Source organism: Dendronephthya gigantea, unplaced genomic scaffold, assembly GCF_004324835.1.
Source record: "Dendronephthya gigantea isolate DGI-Jeju-01 unplaced genomic scaffold, DenGig_1.0 000024F, whole genome shotgun sequence".
NCBI lineage: Eukaryota > Metazoa > Cnidaria > Anthozoa > Malacalcyonacea > Nephtheidae > Dendronephthya > Dendronephthya gigantea.
Window position 1 is genome coordinate 251,328 of NW_021163034.1, and position 22,022 is coordinate 273,349.

The window sequence follows — 22,022 nt, forward strand, 5'->3', positions numbered from 1 at the left end:
ACCGTCGGCTAGACAGACGAGCAAAGAATGCTTACAAATCGGCAATAACAAAATCTGACGTTCGTATACAGTTCTAGATCATTCTAATATCCCAAATACAAATGTAAATTCGCGGGAATAAGGTTTAGTGTCTATACGTATAAAACAGTCTTATCGTTCTCCAACAAGTTCGTCATCAATCAACTCTGCAATTACAGACCCCCACGTGCGATGCACAGTTGTGAACGCGTTAAAAACAACCTTCTAACAGGTCCAATGCTAATCGCATGCCGTCTAGCAAGGCTGTGTGCGAAAGGACAGTTTTGCCAAAACATGGAATGCGCGTGAACAGCGATTGGTGGTGCATAATTCAATTCGTCAGACACCGTGAAAATCCGCAAATCTTTGCGTGCTATACTATCGATTTAATCGCAATGAAATCAAGAGTAAATCTCAGCGAAAGATCACAACTTGATTAAAAAGCATAAAACCACGAAGCTTTTAATGGATGAAACGAAATATGGTTCGTTCATGCGCTTAGAAATAGGCCTATTGCACAAAGCTTTTCACAAAGACAAAGCCATGCTATAGACAAGCAGTCTACGATCACAAAATGGTTTATTGTTCAGCTAATTCAGACGCGTATGCGTCTTTTTGTGTCGGTGCAGATAACGCTTTTAAAGGAAAAAAAAGCCATAAAGTGTAGCCAGTTGGCTTGAAAATTGTCTGTTGTAAATACCACCCGAAATCGCAGGAACCACGCAAATGATTTTGGGATTTAAAAAACAAACAAAATTCAGTTAATACAACGCACTGTCCTCGCTTATCAGCCCTGCCAACGTCATGATATAAGTGGTGTTTAAATTAATCTAAATGATTGGTATGTGCGATAACAATTCATACAATTTTCACCTCAATTGCCGAAGACAGAAACAATTTCACCTAAATACGCGAATGTATCATATGACACAGATGTTGAAAGTGTTGTCTGTCTGCGTTTACGTTAAGAGGGCGAACAAGAAGAATCAAATTTTGCGCAATGGCCTAATGACTTCATATCAAGTTAATCCTGTTTCAGAAATCAGCAATGCCGCACACTTTAAAACATTACAAAGACCGAAGCAGTTTTAAAGTGAACCCGAAATTTTTTCTTCAGATCGAGATCCAGTCCGGATTTAAGATTTTCCGATAGCGGACTCAACCTCTTTGACCTCATTTTTGGGTTACGTAATGCTGCATCCCGAAAGAGATTGAAAACAATCTTTATATGGTTATTACTGCAAGATTAATCCTTTAATTCTTGAAGTAAGGCCGGATCATTGCACGATAAATGCATCGAGGATTATATAATCATCTGAACATGAAAAAACAAATAAACAGCTAATAATAAACTCATGCAAATAGGCACGTTGGGTTGAAAAAAATAACAAGACGATAAATAAAATGTTTGTCGAAAAATTAAGATAATTTCACGAATAATTCAAACAATAATTTTAAATAATTCAACGAATCTCCTCAGACAGCCAGAACTACTTAATTAAACCGAGTTCGTTTTGTTTATGAGAAAAATCGCTACAGAAGGGCCATGAGTGTAGGCCAGCTACTTGAGATGTTTTTGCGTGAAAACAATTTCAAGTTAAAAAAAATGCCTAAATATAAATGTTAATCCTTCCTTTTTTAAGTGATTATATAATCCAAGATGATCTAACTAAACAAGATGCCATCTCCATATATACTGGTCGTAAATTTAACAGTAATCGCCTCGCTTCGAAACGTAAACAAGCAGATATGGAATTGTATTCATTTTAAAGTTCTAGCGGTAATTATGACGCAATTATCGCATTAGGACTTGTCGGTGGTGAACCGGAGAATTTAGCGCGTGTGACTATGCTGGAGAATTTAGCGCGTATGACTATGCTACCTCTGAGGGTTCGGCCGAAACTCTTCCCAAAGCTTCGACATGCTTGCTCTGACCACCGTGAGCGAAGGACCTCCGTGTATCCTGTTTACGCTGACACCGAATTACCGCCGACGAAATTGCAAAAACTTCGGTCAACAAATCCATCTTTGATGCTGTCAACGGGCGCACCGTTTTTTATCAGGATTTCTGCGCATTCGAAGTTGCCTGCGCAAACAGCCGCCTCGAGTGCAGTAAATCCCTCGGGAGTTGTAATGTTCAAATCCGCACCGTTTTCGACCAAAATTTCTGTGACTTCTTCCATTCCCGAGAACGCGGCGTGATGCAGCGAAAATAGTCCCAGCTGAGCGCCTCGGTTCACGTCAACACCTTCAACCTTGATAAGTTTTAAAATGTCCTCAACGTTGTTATCCAAAACGGCAGAGTGTAGTAAAATCTCGGGCATAAGCGAGACGGCTCGTTTTTCCTGCCGCTGTAAGTTGATGCTCTCGTTCAGAGCGTCTGAAAAGGTCTTGCTAGGCTTTCCACTTGGCGAGCAAGCCGACAATGGAAACGAATAGCGGTTGAAGTCAGAAAGGGTCGGATTAAGCGGCGTCGTATTCTCTTTAAACACCAACGGACGCTTCTTTGTGTTCTTGCTTTGCTCTGACGACACGCCATCCGGAAAATGCCTTGCATGTCTTTTCGAGTTCAAATTTTCTCCTCTCGCGTTGCGACTGACCGCGTCGTGCATGATGTGGTCTATATTCTGTACAATGCTACGACTTCTTCAAAATATTGCTGAAATAAAGGTCGCTTTACTTGTAGTTGAACGTGTTATTCCAACAGATTTAAATTTCGCGTGTCGTCGTTCGCTGTAGGTCTTAAAAGGTTTGCAGTGCCCTTTACGGTTTTTGAACCTGCTGCGTTCGAATTCTGAGCAAATTTAACTCCCAATGAGCGTACACAAAAGCTTTTTTCTTTTTATACAATGCGACGCAATTTGATAGGTCGAATGCTTGCATCAACTGGTGTCTGATTGGTTGGGCGTTCGACAAAAACGTTTCTGATTGGGCACGCGTAAACAGCGATGACATGTAATTGGTCATAACCAAAGACAGGGGGCGGAAGGATCGATCTGGCGAACAAACAATGTCGGAAAGCAGTTCAAAGTTGCTTATCAATTTCACAACAACCAAGTCCGGTTTCCGACAGTGTTATACAACCCTAGTTCAATGGGTGGTATTGAAAAGGCCTTCTGCTTAAATCGAATGACTATAAAGGCCAACTCACACAGTTACATTTGCAGTTGTAGAGTCGATTTTCCTCTTTTCATTGATGAAAACTAGCGAGTTCTAGCGAGTAGTTATGAAGACACTGATATATAAATGGTCTTATGTAAGCATCTGTAACTTATCCACCCGTTCACATCTATCAAAAGAAGTGTGTTAAATGTACAATTCAACAAGAATTCACTTTAGAACAAATCAGTACAAAAAATACAATTGGTCAACTTGATGCATTACACGTTACATTTTCCGCAAACTACTTTTGGTTGTGTATCAAAATCGTATATATTCAAGAATTAGGTGCTCGAAATACTTTCCCCTGTAGAGTTGTTAAAGTTGTTTTTGAGTTCGTTCAATCACAGACCTTAAAAGTTACATTTATTTAACTCGCTAAACAATGGCGGCAAGTCTTTGAAGAAGACGTGTTTGTAGACACACTCGGGGGCCCTGATAGCAGGGTGTATCAGGCAGTGCACTGGTGGCGCAGGTTATAGCTTATGCTTATTCGTAGCTTGGGAAAAATATACCACGCTGTCTGCCCGACGTTGTTTTAGTATGAGCTGTTAGGCATGAACAGTTGCAGACGGGACATTTCATATGGATGAGTGGGCAAAATATCTGATGAATACTACAGATAGGATGAATAAACAAATTTGGACAGCTCAGTCAGTCAGTCATTCAACTAAACAGTCGTCGAAGTGGAGTGTGCATATGTTTTCCCCCCTAACATTGTTGTGTTATTACTCACGTCCATTTCAACATTTCAACATGTGTGGTTCAGTTTGTCGTTTGGCAATGACTCAAAATCGCACGGCTACAAACTTTTATTAAAACCACGACTCGTTATATATAAACCATGCATATACAATTATTAATTTATCCACATTATCAGGACACTTCAACTTAAACAAACACTCCTGAGTCCTGACATCGTGATAACAGGATGAAATGTGTGTGTAACGTATATCACATCAATCTAATGGCATTGGCTCGTATCAAAATGAATAGAAAAACACAAGAATGCAGAAACGACACATTTTATTCATATCTACGGAATCCAAGCGATGCTAGACTTGTGAAAAAGTGCACGAATGTCATAAAAAGGTATGTACGCATTGAGAACATCCTTCGGACTCTTATTATTATTGAAAGTTATCGAAAGTTATTGAAAGTGAAATTAGCATCAGAAATGCGGTTGTACAAAAATTCGTTCAAGAAAGGTCAATACTTGTAATGTTTTAGTTGGAAAGAGTCTTTTGATTGTCTATTGGTAGAGTTTAAAGCGCGCGCAGTATATGCTAAAATGTGCATGTCCATTGGAGGTGACCTTCCGCTGACGCAGTGACTCACGCCATCGGCAGCGTACAAAAAGGAGCGTCGGCGTCTAGTTCTGGGTGAAGGTGTGAAACAAAGAAACACCGTTTGTCGACGCGAACGATTTGAAAAATCCCATGACTAGGGCGAGGCAACTGTACCACAAACTATCCAGAACATTTTAGAAGGTGTTGCATTCAAATATTCTTGGCAAAAGTTTGCTAAACATTGTTTTTCGCGATAGGATACGATTTTTGCTTATTAAAGCCCGCCCCACACGAGAGCTAACAGCTGAGCTAATGACCTCGCGAGGCAGTTAGCTCGGCCCGAAAACCATCTGCACACGTGAGGAACTTGCCTCTCGAGGCGAATTCCTTACGAAAAACTACCCGCACATGAGAGTAACTTGCTGAGCTAACAGCCTCGCGTGGTCTTTAGCTCAGTTAATAGCTCTCGTGTGCGGCGGGCTTATGCTTGGTTTCCATGCAGTCAAAATTGTCGTGAACACGTCAAGGTGACTGATGTAAAAGAATACTTCTACGTGTGCGTCACTGCATGGTGTGTGCAAGCCAACAATAACCGATTTGAATACAGAAAATAAAGACAAATGTATATCAGGACTATTTCTCATCAGTGAAATGGCTGGTTCACGACAATATGGAAACCAGGTTTAACGCGTTACTGAATGAAAGATTGGATTTACTAGATGCATATATGCTATATCATTACGTGTCTCTTATCGTCTTTAGATCAGATTATTGCCGGGTGAATGACGAGAAAAAACTGATGCCTATTCATGTGAAAATTTGCCGCTGAAATCTGATAGAAGCTACCTAAAGTAAATTATCAATTAATCTAAATCATAGCTAGACATATCGTTTTTAAGGATTTTAAAAAAGCCTTGTGTTGTGGTTTCCAGTGGCTTCCAAGCATTCATTTTTTATACATAAAGCATTTTTTATATATAAAGCATATCGTTTTCAAATGTTATCACATTTAGAAGACATTAAAAAAAATCAGTATATCAACACCGAACTTCTGGTTAATTCCAATTGACCGTAACGAAAAAGATGGCGGCATGTACATTTTACCAGAATGCATTGCGGGCATTAAGAATGATTGACTGAGAAAAGATGGCAAGAAAAACACCTAATGACGTGAAATTTTAACACAGCGAAGAAAATAACTTCCTGTTTTATGCCTGTCCTTTAAAAGACGCCAGTCTTTTTTAAACGATTTCCGACCGCAATGCATTCTGGTAAAATGTACATCCGCCATCTTTTTTGTTATGGTCAATTATGATTAAATTTCACCTCATGGAGCACTGACTATATTGCTCTATTTAGAACAAATTTACTTTTGTTGCCAATCTGTAATAGTGTCGCGCACGAATTTACCAGAATGCATGCATTGAGCTATAGGAAGGCTGAAGATGAAACAAAAATACTGCGAATTAGCAATGAGACTAGCGTAATGCTATTATTCTTATCTTTATTAGTCGTTTAAACATTATATCAAATAATCACAGAATAGTGTATTATTAATGTCTATGCTCACAATAGATTAGAAATATCTCTTTCTAAATGTGAATGTCTATATTTAAAGTACATGTAAAACAAATTATCAATTAGGAATAGAAATTTAAACTTAAATTAAGCTTTGTATATTTTCCATGTTTAAAAATCACAGTGTAGTCTAAAAAATCGTTTCGTTTCTAAATTAAACCTGCTGGATTAATATACTAAAGATTCGTGTCAAGCTACAATTTAAGAATACGTGATGCGAAATATGATGATTGATAGTTTGCTACGAGAACTATATTAAGCTGATACAAACAAAGCAAACTTTAGTTGTACCCCATCTGTTCGATAAATGCATATCCCTTGACGTCATCTCCGTCATAAATAATGGCAGCCCCCTCAAAGAAAAAGCTTCCTTCGAACACTTCTGCCTTCGGATTCAAGGCTTTCATTGTGTATGTTTTGTCTCTGATCTTGAGACGCCAAGCCGAACAATAGGTGTGTTTTGACCAGTCATTAGTGGATTTCCAGTGGGGGGAACTTGGAGGATCATTTGGTTCCAATATGTTTAAATCGAAGTCGTCCTGCCCCAACACGTTCACGCCAACCACCGGTGAGAACTTGTCCCAACTTGGCAACGAGGGGTACTCAAGCCCCGTCTTAGACTTGGGATTAACAGGGGGCTGAAGCTCACTCCCCACAATCCACTGTGGGTTTTTTTCGGGCCAAAAGAATGCGAAAGAGTAGGATGTATGATCATTCATGACCACTCCCAACCAGTTTCCGACATAAAGTGGCTTGACTCGGCTGGATGGTTCGTTCAGCGTCTGTCGATCGAGCCAGATGTTTCCATCACCAAACTCAGTCGTTTCACCTGCAAGTGTAACTGTGCTCCCTTTTTGAATTGCTAAAGATGGAATGGCAAACTCGTATGAGGACTGATCTTTGTCGCCCGTATGCACGGCTCCGGACGCCATTTCGAAAACTAGACCCATATTATCGCAAAGTTTCAGCGACAGTTTGACACCTTTGGTTGGGTCAGCCATATCAAGCTGATACGTGGCACCTCGCAGACCCAGCACCCCAGATGTCAGCTTGCAGCTCATCCATTGCTTTCCATTGGATTTACTCTTCGGAACTGTCGTTGACCAACTGTTGTCTGTAGGAGATGGGAATTTGCCAGATACTACAGGCAGACTCACGTTTGTGTAGAATATACCATCTTCACTGCCGATACCATAAAGGATTGAACCGTTCTTCCCCGCACGCAGTGTTTGAGCCAAGATTGTAAATTTCTTCGTTTTACTCTCGTCGATAGCCCAGCCAGCGTAGAACCACCATTCCAAATGAAAATCCCACAGAGGCCCCATGGCACTGGGTAGTGAAAGAGCATATGGTACATAGCCGAATGGTACCGCGCGAGATGTTGTACCAGGAGTACTTTGAAAACACCCCATATTATTACACCTTAATGGATCTGTTGTGCTTGTCGTTTGTTGTGTGCTGAATATTTTGTGTCATTATTGAAATTCCTTCGACAAAGGCTATGTGTAAAACCAGGATTCGGCGCCATGGATTCAGGTAAAACCAAGACTGGGATCGAATATTATATGGAAGGAGGCCAGAATGAGAGATGGAGTTTCATTGGAGTTGGAATAGAAAGAAAGTTTATGCAAGTATGATGTTTAAGCAAAGTATGTTTAAGCAAAGTATGAACTTGCATGCATGACTGATGAAAGATCTCCAGGATGATTTAGCACTAATTTTCGGTTCCTGGCTCCAGGTTCCGGTTTTTCAAGATGCTGGAATCATGAATTTAGTCTTTAATCTCTATGAAGTGAGAAATCGAAATCGAGAAATTAAACCCGTTTTACTTCCGCGAGGCCATTCAAAACGCAGGAAGTTACATCTAATTATATTCTTTGTCCGGGCACGTTCAGCGTATTTCAAATATGTTAGATTTCTTTTGGCTCTTGAAACAAGATGAAGATGTTTTACACTAATTTAACATCCGCTTCAACCATTTCGTATTATGATCTACTTAATTTCCCATAACCATTTTTTGAGATTACGTTTTATCACATATCCACAAAGAACCAAATCTTTACCTCTTCAAATGATGCATGCTTTACATTCTATAACCCTTTCGCAGACAATGGCTTCTATAGTAGAGCTATAACTTATTCAAAACCATTTCAAATATTTGTTTTGTATTGACTAGAATAATGACATCCCTCAAACTCGGATAAAAAAGTCACTGCTAGATTTAGCACGCTGCAATTGTGAAATATTTATATGGAAAGAATTGTGAAAAAATTTATCGCAAATTAACCGTTCCAGCCATTAAAAGCGTCTGTTGTTTCATAACAAATAAACAATCTCAGACATTTTGTAAGGTATTTTTAAACTTGAGATTGACTCTGATTGTTATTCGATAAGAATTAGGAAGCACTGACACCGAGCTGGTAGCAAATCGCAAAAAAAAAGCCGCCAAAAATTTGCTATACCTATACTAGGCTGTGCACAGACGTATAATATATACAGGCTATACCTATATATATATACAAGTTCATTTTTTCGCGGATTTTATTTCAAGGAAGTTTTACATTACATTTTATTTACAATTTGCTGTCGAAATCTTGTTTTTCTTGATTACAAAGTTCAAGTGTTGAAGTGGTCGTCTGGAAACGATGATCCGTCGTCCTGCCCTTGTACGAGCAAAGTCCGAAGAAGCGAAGAATCGCCAGTAGAGGGATCCAAATTAGCGCGAAACAGACAAATATGATGACCATGGCCTCACCCCATGCCGGAAAATCGATCCTCTCTGTCTTACCCTAAAAGATGGGCAAGAACGAGGTTACCGATGAACTGAGAAAACAGCATTCAGTTCAATTAAATGTACTGTAACGACAAATTGGCATGAAAAAGGTTGGAAAATCTCCACTGAATATAATACTTTAGAAATGACTTTGAAAAGCTTTCATTTTAATTTTTAATAATCACTATGGTCAGAAAATAACAACGAAAATGGTGCAAAATACGTGGAAACCTTTTTAACGTATCCGCGAGTAGGAGAGTAAAAAAGTGAGTGATAATAATCTATGTTTAATGGCAGTTGTTTATTTTCAAACTATAGTTTGCATAACTAACATATAAAAACCGGTTTCGAAGTCGGCTACCTTATCTTTCAACCAAACGGAGTACCCAATTCCATCTTTACCCATGTCATAAAGGCCAGCAAAGAAGAGAAGAGCGCCAAGTACTGGACCCAGGTACCGCCAAGTGATCAACCAATACAGTCCAGGTCTTGTACCAGTCATAAACTCAATATCACCCATAAACCTAACAAGACATATCGTGAAATCTGATAACATCACCTGTTCAACACTGCTATCCAAAAATCTTCATTGATAATCCCCCTTTCATAACACGTATAATATAAGTATAATATAAGTATAATATAAGTATAATATAAGCCCTGTCTGATCGGAAAATATTGTCAAAATTGTCAAAATTGTCAAAATTTGTAATAAAAAAACTTGCATTAGGTCACTGTGCAATGATAATAACACATTGGTAATAATAGCCTAATTATCCCCTAAATGACCCCAAAAGCTCCTCATCTTTCCTAAATGACCCCCCAAAAAAGACGGATTTCATTGAACATAACATGAATTCACAGTGAAAAAAAAAGTAAAAAAAAAGTTTTATATAAATACCTTTCTGTACCGTAAAAAAAGTTCATGCCGATGAGATGAAAAAAGGCGACCCACAATAGCGCGAGGTTTAAGGAGTAAGAATCGAAAAGTTGCAGCCAATACTCCCCTGAATTCTGGCACAACAGCAGGCCAATTAAAAATAAAACTGCAGACATAATTGCTAAAAATGAGTTAAAAAACAGCGTAAATCATTAGGGAACATTTCAGAGGCTGGCATTGCTGCCAATCTACTCAGTTTTAGTAATGGTCTAGTTAGGCTCTTATACTAGTTCTTTCCACGAATCAGGTTTAGTAATAGGTTATACCATGGATTAGGGTTTGGTTTTAATAAGTCGCGTATTCTGTTAGGCCGGTTTTCCATGCACTAGCGATTTTATTCGCACGATGCAACTTCCTTCTTTTGTATTTGAGCAATTTTGTTCCAGTTGGTTGCAGTTGAGAGATCGGAAACAAATGAAAAACGTCGCTTGCCCAAATTATCGATAGTGGAAAACCGGCCTAAAACCTTTGCGATTATTACATCTTTTATGAGCAGCAAACATACCATCCAGTCATTGCAACGAGTTCAGTGGCATACATACCAGTGAGGAATTCCTTTCTGATCTTCAGTAAACCCAAGTCATGGATTGGCGAGACAACCCCAGCAATATTACCGAACATGCTGCCCATTCCCAACGTTATTAACATAAGGAAGAACAGCACAGACCAAACTTGTGGGGCTGGCATTTTCGTTATTGCTTCAGTGAATGCGATGAATGACAATCCAGTTCCTTGGGCCACCTGTACAGGATCATTAAACACAGAGGTTTATGATAACCAAGACTTTAAGTATTTGATAAACAACTCTCTGCTTAGATACGTACGTCACTCAAGTACTCGTCAAGGCTTTTACAAGTAGAGTTGGCTGTTAGATTTTTTGCTTTTTCTTCATCCAAACATTCCCCAAGCGCAGTCTTGGCCTGGAAAAAGAAATTACCTTACCTTACCTTAAGAAATTACATTTTAGGAATTACTTTCTTCACAAAGCGTGTACGGGGACCACTCCACTCAACTCCCTCATTTCCAGTGGTGTGCCCTCAGAAAATGGTCTGTCCTGAAATGACCCCCACCCCGCATTAACAAAACTATAGACTGTATGTATAAAACTAAAGCTAATTAAAAGATTCCAATGTTGAGGGTATTCCCTCATTCACCCCCATGCCCACCTCACGCACCCCCCCCCCATGCCCACCTCACGCACCCCCCCTGCCCAACTCACCCCTCTGTCACTCTCCTCCCCCCCCGCCAATTCACTTCCCTAGCCACCTCCCCCCTGCCCACCTTGCTATATTTTACCCCTTACCTTGAATCCAAGAACGCTGAAAACGACGATACTGGCGAACACGGAGGTCCCACAGTTGATGAGCGACACCATGATGGCGTCTTTCTTGCAGTTATTTTTCACTGGATTGAAACTCGCCATCGCGATCAGACCACCAAATGATAAACTTAGAGAGAAGAAAATCTGCGTCGCAGCCTCCAGCCAAACTCTTGCCTTACCCAGTTCCTCGAACTAATGACAAACATATTGATGTTGGAGGAGTGCTTATGATTTTTTAAAAGACAGGGTGGTTCGCGCGCTAAGAGAAAGATTTCGCCCAACCAAAAGTCTCTACTATTTTTCTGAGGAAAAGAGGAGCCGTATCATGCGGTAAAATGAAATATAAAATGTTGTTCAAATTAAAAGATCAAATATATTCGTTGTTAGAAATACATTTTGAATACCTATTATATATACTATAGCCAATTACCATGCAATCAAGCATTTTTGAAGTGCTGAAGATCGTGTCAAGAGGTACATTTATACTTAATAGAATACAATACAATACAAATAAGCTCTAATCAACGACGATGACACAAATTACAAGTGCTTCATCTTATTGGGCCTCTTAAAGAATTGCTCTGGTTGGTATTAGTTGACAACGACTGTTTGGTTACTAGCTGATGACGTAGCTATGCTGACGTTTGCTTCAGATATTTTAAAAACAATTAACGTACGTACATCTGAATGGATGTTGTTGTTGTTGTTGTTGTTGTTGTTGTTGTTGTTGTTGTTGTTGTTGTTGTTGTTAGGGGGTGACGCTCTTTAAAAAAGCCTAAGGCTCCGTCAATTCGCATCAGATCGCAATAAAACTTCGCACAACTATTCTTAGCGATATTCCCCATCGATTGACGGAGTTATAATTTTGATTTTTTTATTTTAAAGAAATTTAGAAGCAACTCAAAATAGTAGCGTAGTATGCGTATAGATATATTCATTAGTATGAGCATAACAGCAAGTTCGAATGGCTAAGGCTCGTCATTTCGCACCAGATCGTGATAAAACTTCACACAACTATCTTAAAGGTTATTCTCTATCGACTTACGGAGTTAAATTGTTTGTGCTTGTATTCTGCAGAAGATTTGCAAGCCATGTCAGATTGTAGCGGGAGGCAAATTTTGATATTATTAATATTCATATCCTATGAGTTCAAGCTAGAAGGTCGTGTATTTTCGTTGTTTTGTACACAATATATATTCATGACTATAGGACCATTGCGTTAAATGCGTTTCTCTCTAGGCCATTTCTTATTTTTTATTTATTTGTTTAGGGTTTGCCCAGCATACATATACATAAAAAACGACTATAATGACAGTGGCACGGTGCACGCAACGCTAGCTTCTCGCCAGCTACAGCGGCATAGATTAGGACATAGATGTGCAACTCGGCATATTTTAAATGTCTTTGAAAAGGCAGATGAAAACTGTAGAAAAGCGATAATTTTAACATAACCGCAAGATTGCCTAGGTTCATAGATATTTGAAATTTCATCCTGGAGAGAAAGATTGAATCTATACTTCACCAGTTCCTGGTCCAATAGTACGATCGTACTTGTTTATCAGCTAAAGGCGAACGATTAGATCTGGTTTGATCTAATCTGACGCATGCAAGCCAAGGAGACTAGCGAACGTCTGTAGTCGGGCAGCCTCCATGCATAAATAAAAGGATTGAGTCCAAAATGGCCAGCATATACGATGGGATAAAGAACGAGTAGTTCCAGGAATGCCGGGGCCAAAAGACAGCCAATACAATCAATCCAGACAAACACGCTTAGGATGATGTATGGGACTGTGAATATTACCATGGTAACGGTTATTAAAAGAACTGTACACGTCAGATGACGTTTCCGTGTGAGTCTCTCTGCGCGCCATGACTTGCTAGGCGACATAACTTTTGTCCTGCGGGCTTCACCCCGGAGAAACTTCATGAGCGTAATAGGATAGACAATCAGACTGATGAGACAAAGGCAGAGTATTTCAGCGGCGTATAATTGAAACCACGCGACGCGAAACATGACCTGCCTATAGAGGATTGGATCGAGTGAGATCGACACGCACCAAATCGCGAGATTCGCAAAACACGCGCGACGCTTGGTCACGAGAGATTTGTGGCGAAACGGAAACGCGACGCCTACCAGGCGATCGAGAGTGATACAGGTCACGACCAGAAACGATGACTGTGTCCCGGAAACGAGAGCGCTGCCGAGCACTGCTTCGGCGACGGCCGGAAGCGGGTATGTCACGAGCGGAAGAACTTTGGACAGAAGTAAGGATGTAACGGTCAATGTGTTTGCAAACGTTAAACTTGTTAAAAATATATTAAACGAATCCCGAAATCGTTTGAGCGGATCTTTGTACAAAACAAACAGAAGAGTAGAATTAAACAATAGTGCCAGCGACGCCAAGGTTATTTCACAAATGATGTACACATTAGCAGTCACCTTGCCAAAATCAGTTGGGTAAAAACTTGAATTGAACAAGGAATGGTTAAATTGATCCATCATCATGGTCGCACAATCTTGATTTCCCTACATCAAACGCGACCACTCCACTTTACATTCAAAGCCTCGGCAAAGCTGATTTTAACTCGTTGCAGTCGAAATTTCCTTCTTGGATGATTCCCAAAGCACTCGGTAGTTCTAGTCAATTACATATAGCAATGAATCACAATCTCTTCAGCGCAATCTGGAACGCTAACTTCTTCGTGGTGAGCGCACATTCGGACGTTTCCCTCGTCTTTCTGTTCATGAGCGTGAACCAATATATATGTAGCTACTTGTTTTCGCTCTCAATACGACGTTTGTAAATATTTTCGAGTTTAACGTGGGTAAGTCAACATATGATTGGGACAGATGTTCATCTATTCAGCGAACGGTAATGGAGAATAGCCTTTAAAACTTCCGGACGCGAGAAGGTCGGGCGATCCGGAAAAGGATTTTATTGTATCGATGGTTTTATAGTGCAAATTTTGAAGTAGAAAGAATTGCCCCAAATCCAAATCTCCGCAGATGTCTTTAGTCGCGTTGTTTGTTTTCCAGCTATCGTGAAAACGTTTGTCTGACGAGTTCTGACGTTTTGTTTAATCAATTACAATAGAAGCCTTAAGCAATATTTTGTGAGATGATTTACGAATTAATTCATCATTTTCCAATAACGTTTCTTAAAGTCATTATATACTACCATAGGCAAACGTAAACATCGCAGGATATTAAATAAAAATACGATAGATTTTTTTAACGTTTGCAAGGAAAGATTATCGCGCCTTTCCGTTGATGAATAACTTTGAAAACCTACGCACATTTCGAGACGCTTTCGAGGGCCTGAGCGTTAAAATGAAAAATGGAAACGGTCGGCGATAAAATTTTCATGACAAATGCATGAAAAGTCGAGTACTCTCTCGGGAATCATAGATGCAAAATACATGCTCTTGTGAATTGCTCATTGCTTCACATAGAAATAACAATTTCAGGTGTTTTCCAATGTTTAAAAGGAGATTTATGTACCGAAAATGCATGCACAATTGACCATTCTAAAACTTGAAGGATGAAGGAAGGAGCAGTTAAGATCGGCTATCTTGGTCTGATTTGGTGAAGGAATCAATTGAATATTAAGCACTATATGTTTTTATGTTATCTCCCATTTGTAAACACTCAACGTGCATGCAGGAATCACGTGAATATTTTTACCTTTGGCGTGAACATTCGTTTCAGGCCTTCCCCAGCCCCATCCAGAGTCACAGCGCGGAAGAAAAAAATGATGAGGACAACATAGGGAAAAAGCGCGGTTACGTAGACGGCCTGGAAAAAGAAAATAAACCAAAACGTTTTGAGAATACAAGTGAGCTGTGAGACCTCGTATTTGTTTCCAAAAGCTTCGATTTTCTTCTTTTGATTGATGTGAACGAGTAATTATAGCTACGAAAGCTCTGATGTATGAGTGCTCTTACTTTTGAACAACTCTAAAGGCCCGTTTACACTTGCGATTTTCGCTGCAATTTTACGTGTCATTTTCTCCTTTTAATAGATGTGAACGAGTGAATTAGTTACGAATGCTCTGGGGCCGGTTGTATCAAGCCCGTTTAGCTTAAACGGTGGTTAAGTTCAAAATAGAAAGCAAGTCTGCCGACTGCCGTTTTATTCAACAAGCGAACTAAATGTTTTTGACGTTAATACAAAGATACTGTTTACAACTACATATTCAATGCATAATATTCAAGTTGACTCATTCAAGAGAGATGTAAGAGTGTTATATATAATATATTTTTGACTTATCCACCGTTTAAGCTAAACGGGCCTGCTACAACCGGCCCCTGATGTATAAGAGCTCTTATTTGACATCAATTAATTCACTCCTTCACATCTACCAAAAGAAGAAAATCGCAAACAAATTTGCAGTAAGAATCGCAAGTTTAAACGGGCTCTTTTTTTGCATACGAAAACTGAGTTTACCTTGCCGGTGGATTTAACGCCTTTCATTGTGCACAAGAAAACAATCAGCCAAGCCAGGAGTAAGACCAACGCCAAATGCCATTGAACTTCGCCAGGTTCGGTTATGGAAGGCGAGAGATTCAAGGCTTTCCTGTACCAGTAGTACGAGGTCTCTCCTGCAACGTGGCACTCTGGGTCGGTCGCATTACCCCAGTCATTGGTAGGGCAATCCTGGAACGGCAGGGGATCTTGGAAGGATATGAAGAGATAGTAGAAGCACCAGGCAACGATCATGTTGTAGTAAATGGAGATGAAACAGGACGCGACTAACGACGTCACACCTATTCCACCCAAATATGGACTGACCTCGTTCCAGACCCCGATCGACGCTTGACGTAACCGTTGTCCCATCCCAAGTTCAATGAGAAACAAAGGGATACCCAGGACGATCAGGGATATGAAATATGGAATGAGGAAGGCACCTAAAATACAATGGTCAAGGTTTGGAACAAAATAACAAAATTGATAATCTTAGTAATTTGCATGCTCAATTATGTAAAAAAATTGATCAGAACAGAAGTTAAACATGAATACGACTTTTGAATGCAGGAAACGTGCCCTATTCGTGACAAGTGCGTGGGTTTTGTGTGGGCTACACGCGCTCTGTGTCATGCACAATTATTCAGCAAAGTGGTCAAACAAGTCTAAAATTTCTTTTCTGGTTTCCAATTATTTCGCCCACCTCAATTCGTGAATTAATGACAAATGTCGCCAGAATATCAAATGAACATACTGTACATATAAGGTGAGCAACTTCAGATTTTCTGGGCGGTCAGTGGGCGTCGAAAGCAGACAGGAAAGAAAGCAAACGTGTTTAGTTTAAAGATGAACCAGGAATGTTTGCGATACAAACATAAAATGCTTCATCTTTCTGCTTTGAATTGCATTGTTGTTTAGAGCGACTTGAAGAAAAATGTGCAAACAATTAAAACAGTTCCACATATTTTAGTAATAATGTGGATTAGGTGGATTCTTGGCAACCACCACACACATGCAGTCGAACAAATGTAAAAGAGGCAGAAAAAAAAACGATTCGAGGAACAGAGAACGGACAAGAATGTCTTCCAAAGGTGGATACAACACAACAGAATTTGGCGAATATTACACAATATTTGCCATCACGTTTAGAGATAGAAAATGCCTTCAAACGTGACACATATTCTTGAAATGTCAAGTTATGTGTTGACATGGGACGGTGAATATGATATACGAAACATTGAAGAATGTCATTGTTACGGCTGGTTTTCATTCAATGGCGATTTTCCATGACAACAGCAGTAAACAAAGAAACTGATTGCCTACAAAGTATAATGCTTTTCAGAATTAAAAGCAATCGCAAACATAGTTTCACAGCTGGACATAAACCTAACTCTATAGTCTCTTTTTTTAAAATCAGCTTGACACACCAGATAACCCCAGAGAATGGGGATTGTGTGTCGCAGGTAAACTAAATTCAGTTGATGTTTTCCTCTTCCGCATTCTTTCTCCCACCTTTGTGGCCTTAGGTCTTGTTTTGTTGATAGAATAACATCAAAACGGAATATGTAAGTTACGAAATATAAACATGTGCTATGCGTTCAACCCCATGATGAAGGTTTATAGAAATATTATCTTATTCCATTGAGGTTGTAATGAAAAGCACACCTGCGCCAGCGTTTTTTTTAGCTCACAGGAGATTTTGTAACCAAAACATTGAGTGCTAATTAGATTAGCTACAATTAAAGGCAATACTCAACCCGAGGTGATGAACGAGAACTCTCTGACTCCGGACATAAGGACGTCCGTCCTTAACTTGATTAACCATCCCTTTCTAAAACTAAATCTAAAACTGAGAGAATTTTTCGACACTGGGGTTCACAGTCAAAAAGAGCACTCCAAAATAAGTAAAATCGGGAAGTTTGATTGAGAAATATTGAAAATGTGGAAAATATAGGTCTTTGAAATCTAGCACTTTTGGTGACGATAGGTTTTCATTCTAAATTTAGTTCATAAAATCAACGCTCGCCGAGGGCATTTATAAAAAGCCTTATTCACAATGGTTTACAGTAGCTATTGATCCGCTAAATACCATGCAAACGAGATGTATAAAAATGAATATTGAAGTCGTGCAAATGATTTTCCTTTACACGAATTGTGCAGCTTCTGAATTTGAATCAACGAAAGCCGGTTTTTGTATGAAAGTTATGTAAATGTCAACTTTTGTATTCACTTTGGTAAAATGATTACAGTTCCCGCCTTGATCTGAAACCATTGTCTTAATTCCTTAAATCATTATCTAACAATATTCAATTTAAGATTGCAATTCTGTGAAGCTGGATTTTGTTTCGAAACATGTCTTCGAGTGATACAATCTTTATTCCACTCATATACATGCAGGATGTTCCTTAATGAAAATCCGTGTTTATGATTTTTGTTCCTGGTGTATTGATTGAAATTGTAAATTAGTAACTAAGTCGATGAATTCTAGATAGATCCCTCAACAAATCAACAAATAGGTCTATACCCACACCAGACGCATAGCAACGAATGCCCCCTCAACACTATATTAGGTGAGAAGTACTTTAAATCTACTATACACGTGCTGGCTTTGCAAGGATTGAAGATAGAAACGCTCAGAGGAAGCGATACGCAGGAGAAAAGATTGCTGTATTCATTCTATCCAATCCATCAGCTACCCTGATAAAAAGGAAAATTGGTTTGCATTCCTGTATGATTTGTTCTATAAACATTGTCTAAACATTGAAACGCAGGACCCTTAGATGATGACATTTCATTTTCTTTGCATCTTCATACCGTCTTCACCAATAGCCACCAGGCGATGTACATAAACTCACTCGGGTTACAGAAGGCGAAATTAGGTTTAGACCAAACAACAAAGATTTGCTTGGTATCACGCCGAACGTTCGCATCGTCAGGGTAATCAGCAACTCATCGAAGAACGATGAAGATGGCTGAATAAACCTACGTAGTAACGCCAACTCGTAATGTAAATATTAGGAGATTACTTTAACGTATGCTCCGGCTTAGCACAAGACCTCGCATGTAAACAAAATCGCTGTTGCGTCAACATAAATCAGGATGAAGGTCGTTCACCTTGCAACAACGACTGACCTTTATATATTTGAGAAAAGTAAACTAATTTTTGTTATTACGTTTGGCGGGAAAATTGTAGGGAAGCTCAGCATGGAGAAGGTATTTACTTTATTTGTTTAGTGAAAATGGACGACCCTAGTGTTAAGTATGGGGCAATGAATGTTATTTCCTACCACTTGTAATCACAACTTATACCGTAGATGTTGCATTTTTACCACCAGCACATTTCAAAGATTTCACACGTTGAAGACATCGTATTTTCTCCTTGGGGAAAGCAACGCTCCTTCCCCTCCCCTCCCTCACACGCTGCCGAAAGAGGTGGGTCTACACCCAAGAACTCCTATCGTCCCACGAAAACATGTTTATCGGGAAACGAAAGCATAGCAAACATCTTTCAAAGTGTATAAAATATGGGAGATTTTGAAATCATACCTGAATCTTTTAAATAATGTTTGTAGCTAATGTTTTACATGTGGTAATGTTTGCATGCAAGCTCTTTATGGCGGGAGGGTTTGTGGGAATATGGACGAACAAAGGAAATTCATCTTAGACAAAAATACATAGTCTTAATCGTATTAACACGTTGCGGATATTTCGCAATGTAAGGTTAAGTGCTCTCATTGTACACATCTATTATTATTATCATTATTATTATTATTATTAAGACAGGTAAGCCACAAAAATGTTGACATTCTTAGCAGTCTTGACGTCTTTGATCTTACTCAACACCGTTCATCGACGTCGCTGCCGTTCATTCACTCGCGGTTCGATCCTGGGCAAACAGCGCTAGCCGCCATTACACTTGAAAGCCCGCGCTGTTGTTGAGAATCGAAATTTTCCTGAAAATACGATGATAAAAACAATGAGGCTATCAGATGCGACTCGGAACTTCGCGGTTTATCCTCGTGTCTTGTAAGGGACGATTGCTTGCTTGAAGCTCGTGTCTGCAAACGATTTCTGAAACAGTTTTTTTACGTTTTTACAACGATTGAGGAAGCAAAACTTAAAAGAAGCTCGTGAGAAATCAGACTCATAGGCGTCAGCTCAAAGCGTCAGCTCAAAACATAGGGGTGATAATAGCTTACATAATATCCTGAGGCGATTTTATCAGAACGTCTTACAACAGAAGCATGAATTCATTTGCTAACTGCGAGCAGTTTGACCTGTTATTATTATCAGAAAAGAACGTTTGTATCCTTTTATTAGTGAATATGATCTGTACGAAAACAGTTCGAATATCTGAAATAAAGGACACTTTTCGGAACAGGAACTCGAAGAGACATTGAAAGAGAACGGGACAACAGTCGTTGAAAGAGAACTTCGAAATGTCCCACGCTTGCAAGCACGAAGTCCATCAGGATTTACACATATGATCTCTTTCGAGCGGAGTTTTGGCTCTTGCTGGATGTTAATGAAAAATGTTGGTAGTTAATGATATCGTTCCTGAACATTTGCCACGTAAATTCCAAACATTAACATTCGTCTGGACCCGGTCAACTACCACAGGAACCGGCTGCACAGTTATTGTGTCTAACGTTGCGTTTAAAACAAGCAGAAACTACACATACAACGCCTTCTTTGTTTTGATTCGTATCTTGAAAATAAAGATGACTCTGCTTGGTGGAATTCCCTGCTCTTTAATGAAAAGCAGGATTAATTGTTTTGAAGATTACAGTCTACCATAGAACACCTTTTATGGCAAAAGGGTTTTTTGAAATGTACTCGTGGCATAGCAATGCCACACTAGACCAGTGTAGCTAACTTTAGGTCATTAACAAACGTCGTACGTGTTACGTAGAGAATTCAATCAATGGAGGTAGTTGACTTAGTTTATCGCTTAAAAAGCACATGTGGGCACGCAAGAATTCGCCATTATAGTCTCGTTCAACAACACATCATAGATCTGTTCTTTTTCGTCTTTGAGGTCGCTGGGCAATCCGTCAATCGACAACGAAGGACATCGATTTGAAGAGGTCTCCCAAGGACTCGCGGTATCAGTTACACTGCACTGATATATTCGTGACATTTGTGTTGAAGAGAGAGATATTGCGCAAAGCGCGCGTAGGTCAGAAATTGAATGGCTTAAGCCGTGATTATAACCGTAAAAAAGAACATTCTGAAAACCTAAGCTGTGCACAAATACGAGCCGTAAATGTTTAAACAGTTTGATTTTCTTCAATTAGACTTAAGACTCGCCATGTTGCGTCAGACCAAAATATACAGAGTTTCACGTGAAGCAACGTTCTCTGTGTTTTGATGGCGGTATAAACAATTTTATTTATTTTATGTTCATTCAATGCACTGAACTTCGATCCATTGAGTCGGCATGCTTGACCCTTTAAGATATAAACAATGTCGATTCATAACAAACTCTAGTATTTACCATATTACTATATTCGCAGATCCGCTAACACATTCACTAGAATACTATTTATTAAACTACACAGCGCCTTTTTCACTTCTTAATGTGAAAAGGCTGTGGTGGATGTTATGTACTATATATAAAAACATGACAGAATAGCCCTATCAGACGTGTACATACAGACACGCTTAAATATTTTGATCTGCCGGAAAGTATGCGGTAAATATGTTTAATACGCATTACTTGTGCCACAACGTTTTTTTACAAGTCCCATGCACACACCGTCGGCTGTTCTCGTTCGAAACTGATGCTGAAAAAATATGCGCTGGGCTTCAACTTAGGAGAAAATTCAATGTCAAAACATTGTTGATAAAAACGTCAAAAGCTTTGCAACAGAAAGGTCAGCTTAGCGTAAGGAAACTAAGTGTACACGGACTTTGGATTATCGAGTACCTGCTTTAAATTGCGAAAGCGGTACTTTCGGTGTGTTTTTTTTTCTGATGTGAATTAATCCTTCTGTCTTCGCCAGACTAATTGTAGTTTCATATTGTGAAATACGTACAACGGCCGCTTATATATTGTAACATACTACGAATACCAACAACACACGATATGAAATAGATTAGAAACATATATAGAGCAATACCTCCTCCATTTTTCTGACAGAGATACGGGAAGCGCCAAACATTTCCGAGACCGACGGCGAACCCAATGGTCGCTAAAAGAAATTCAAGTTTATTTCCCCAAGATTCACGTTCTTCGGGTTTCTCGTGGATCTCCAGCGAGACCGACGTGTTTTCTATTCCTGGCCTTTCGTCTGTTCTCGTGCCGTTTAGGACCGATTCGTTTTTGTCCAGGCCTTCGTTTACGACTCCATTGGCGTGTCTGCTCATCGCTAGGCTTACACACTACCGGCTAAGACTAGGTCGTTTTTTTTCCCTAAAAGCGCGAAGGGTTTTGTTACCGCTTAGCGTACGTTTGGTTTACAATGATGACTGCGCAC

At 39.5% G+C, this 22,022-nt stretch overlaps 3 protein-coding genes across 3 annotated transcripts; all 3 read right to left on the reverse strand.

Annotated features, from left to right (window-relative positions):
* Positions 1–1,985: 1,985 nt before the first annotated feature.
* LOC114522768 (putative ankyrin repeat protein RF_0580) lies at positions 1,986–2,630 on the reverse strand. Its single transcript, XM_028543517.1, has one exon. It carries the CDS (start codon positions 2,628–2,630, stop codon positions 1,986–1,988), a length of 645 nt encoding a protein of 214 aa, XP_028399318.1.
* Positions 2,631–8,448: 5,818 nt separating this feature from the next.
* LOC114522843 (sodium- and chloride-dependent transporter XTRP3-like) lies at positions 8,449–22,022 on the reverse strand. The gene is made up of 9 exons (XM_028543605.1): positions 21,666–22,022; positions 15,526–15,986; positions 14,764–14,874; positions 11,061–11,270; positions 10,582–10,677; positions 10,300–10,498; positions 9,719–9,878; positions 9,179–9,341; positions 8,449–8,833 (listed from the first exon to the last, which is right to left on the reverse strand). The coding sequence occupies exons 1-9, from the start codon at positions 21,910–21,912 to the stop codon at positions 8,618–8,620; spliced, it is 1,863 nt and encodes a 620-aa protein (XP_028399406.1). The 5' UTR covers positions 21,913–22,022; the 3' UTR covers positions 8,449–8,617.
* Positions 12,345–14,755, reverse strand: LOC114522844 (lysophosphatidic acid receptor 4-like). The gene has a single exon (XM_028543606.1). It carries the CDS (start codon positions 13,582–13,584, stop codon positions 12,655–12,657), a length of 930 nt encoding a protein of 309 aa, XP_028399407.1. The 5' UTR covers positions 13,585–14,755; the 3' UTR covers positions 12,345–12,654.

Coding starts and splice junctions, on each gene's coding strand:
- LOC114522768 (XM_028543517.1), bottom strand. CDS start 2,630: ATGCACGACGCGGTCAGTCGCAACGCGAGAGGAGAAAATTTGAACTCG.
- LOC114522843 (XM_028543605.1), bottom strand. CDS start 21,912: ATGAGCAGACACGCCAATGGAGTCGTAAACGAAGGCCTGGACAAAAAC. Junction 14,875..15,525: donor GCGTTAAATCCACCGGCAAG/GTAAACTCAGTT, acceptor TTCTTTTTCCAG/GCCGTCTACGTAACCGCGCT. Junction 11,271..14,763: donor AACGAATGTTCACGCCAAAG/GTAAAAATATTC, acceptor GTTTGTCATTAG/TTCGAGGAACTGGGTAAGGC.
- LOC114522844 (XM_028543606.1), bottom strand. CDS start 13,584: ATGATGATGGATCAATTTAACCATTCCTTGTTCAATTCAAGTTTTTAC.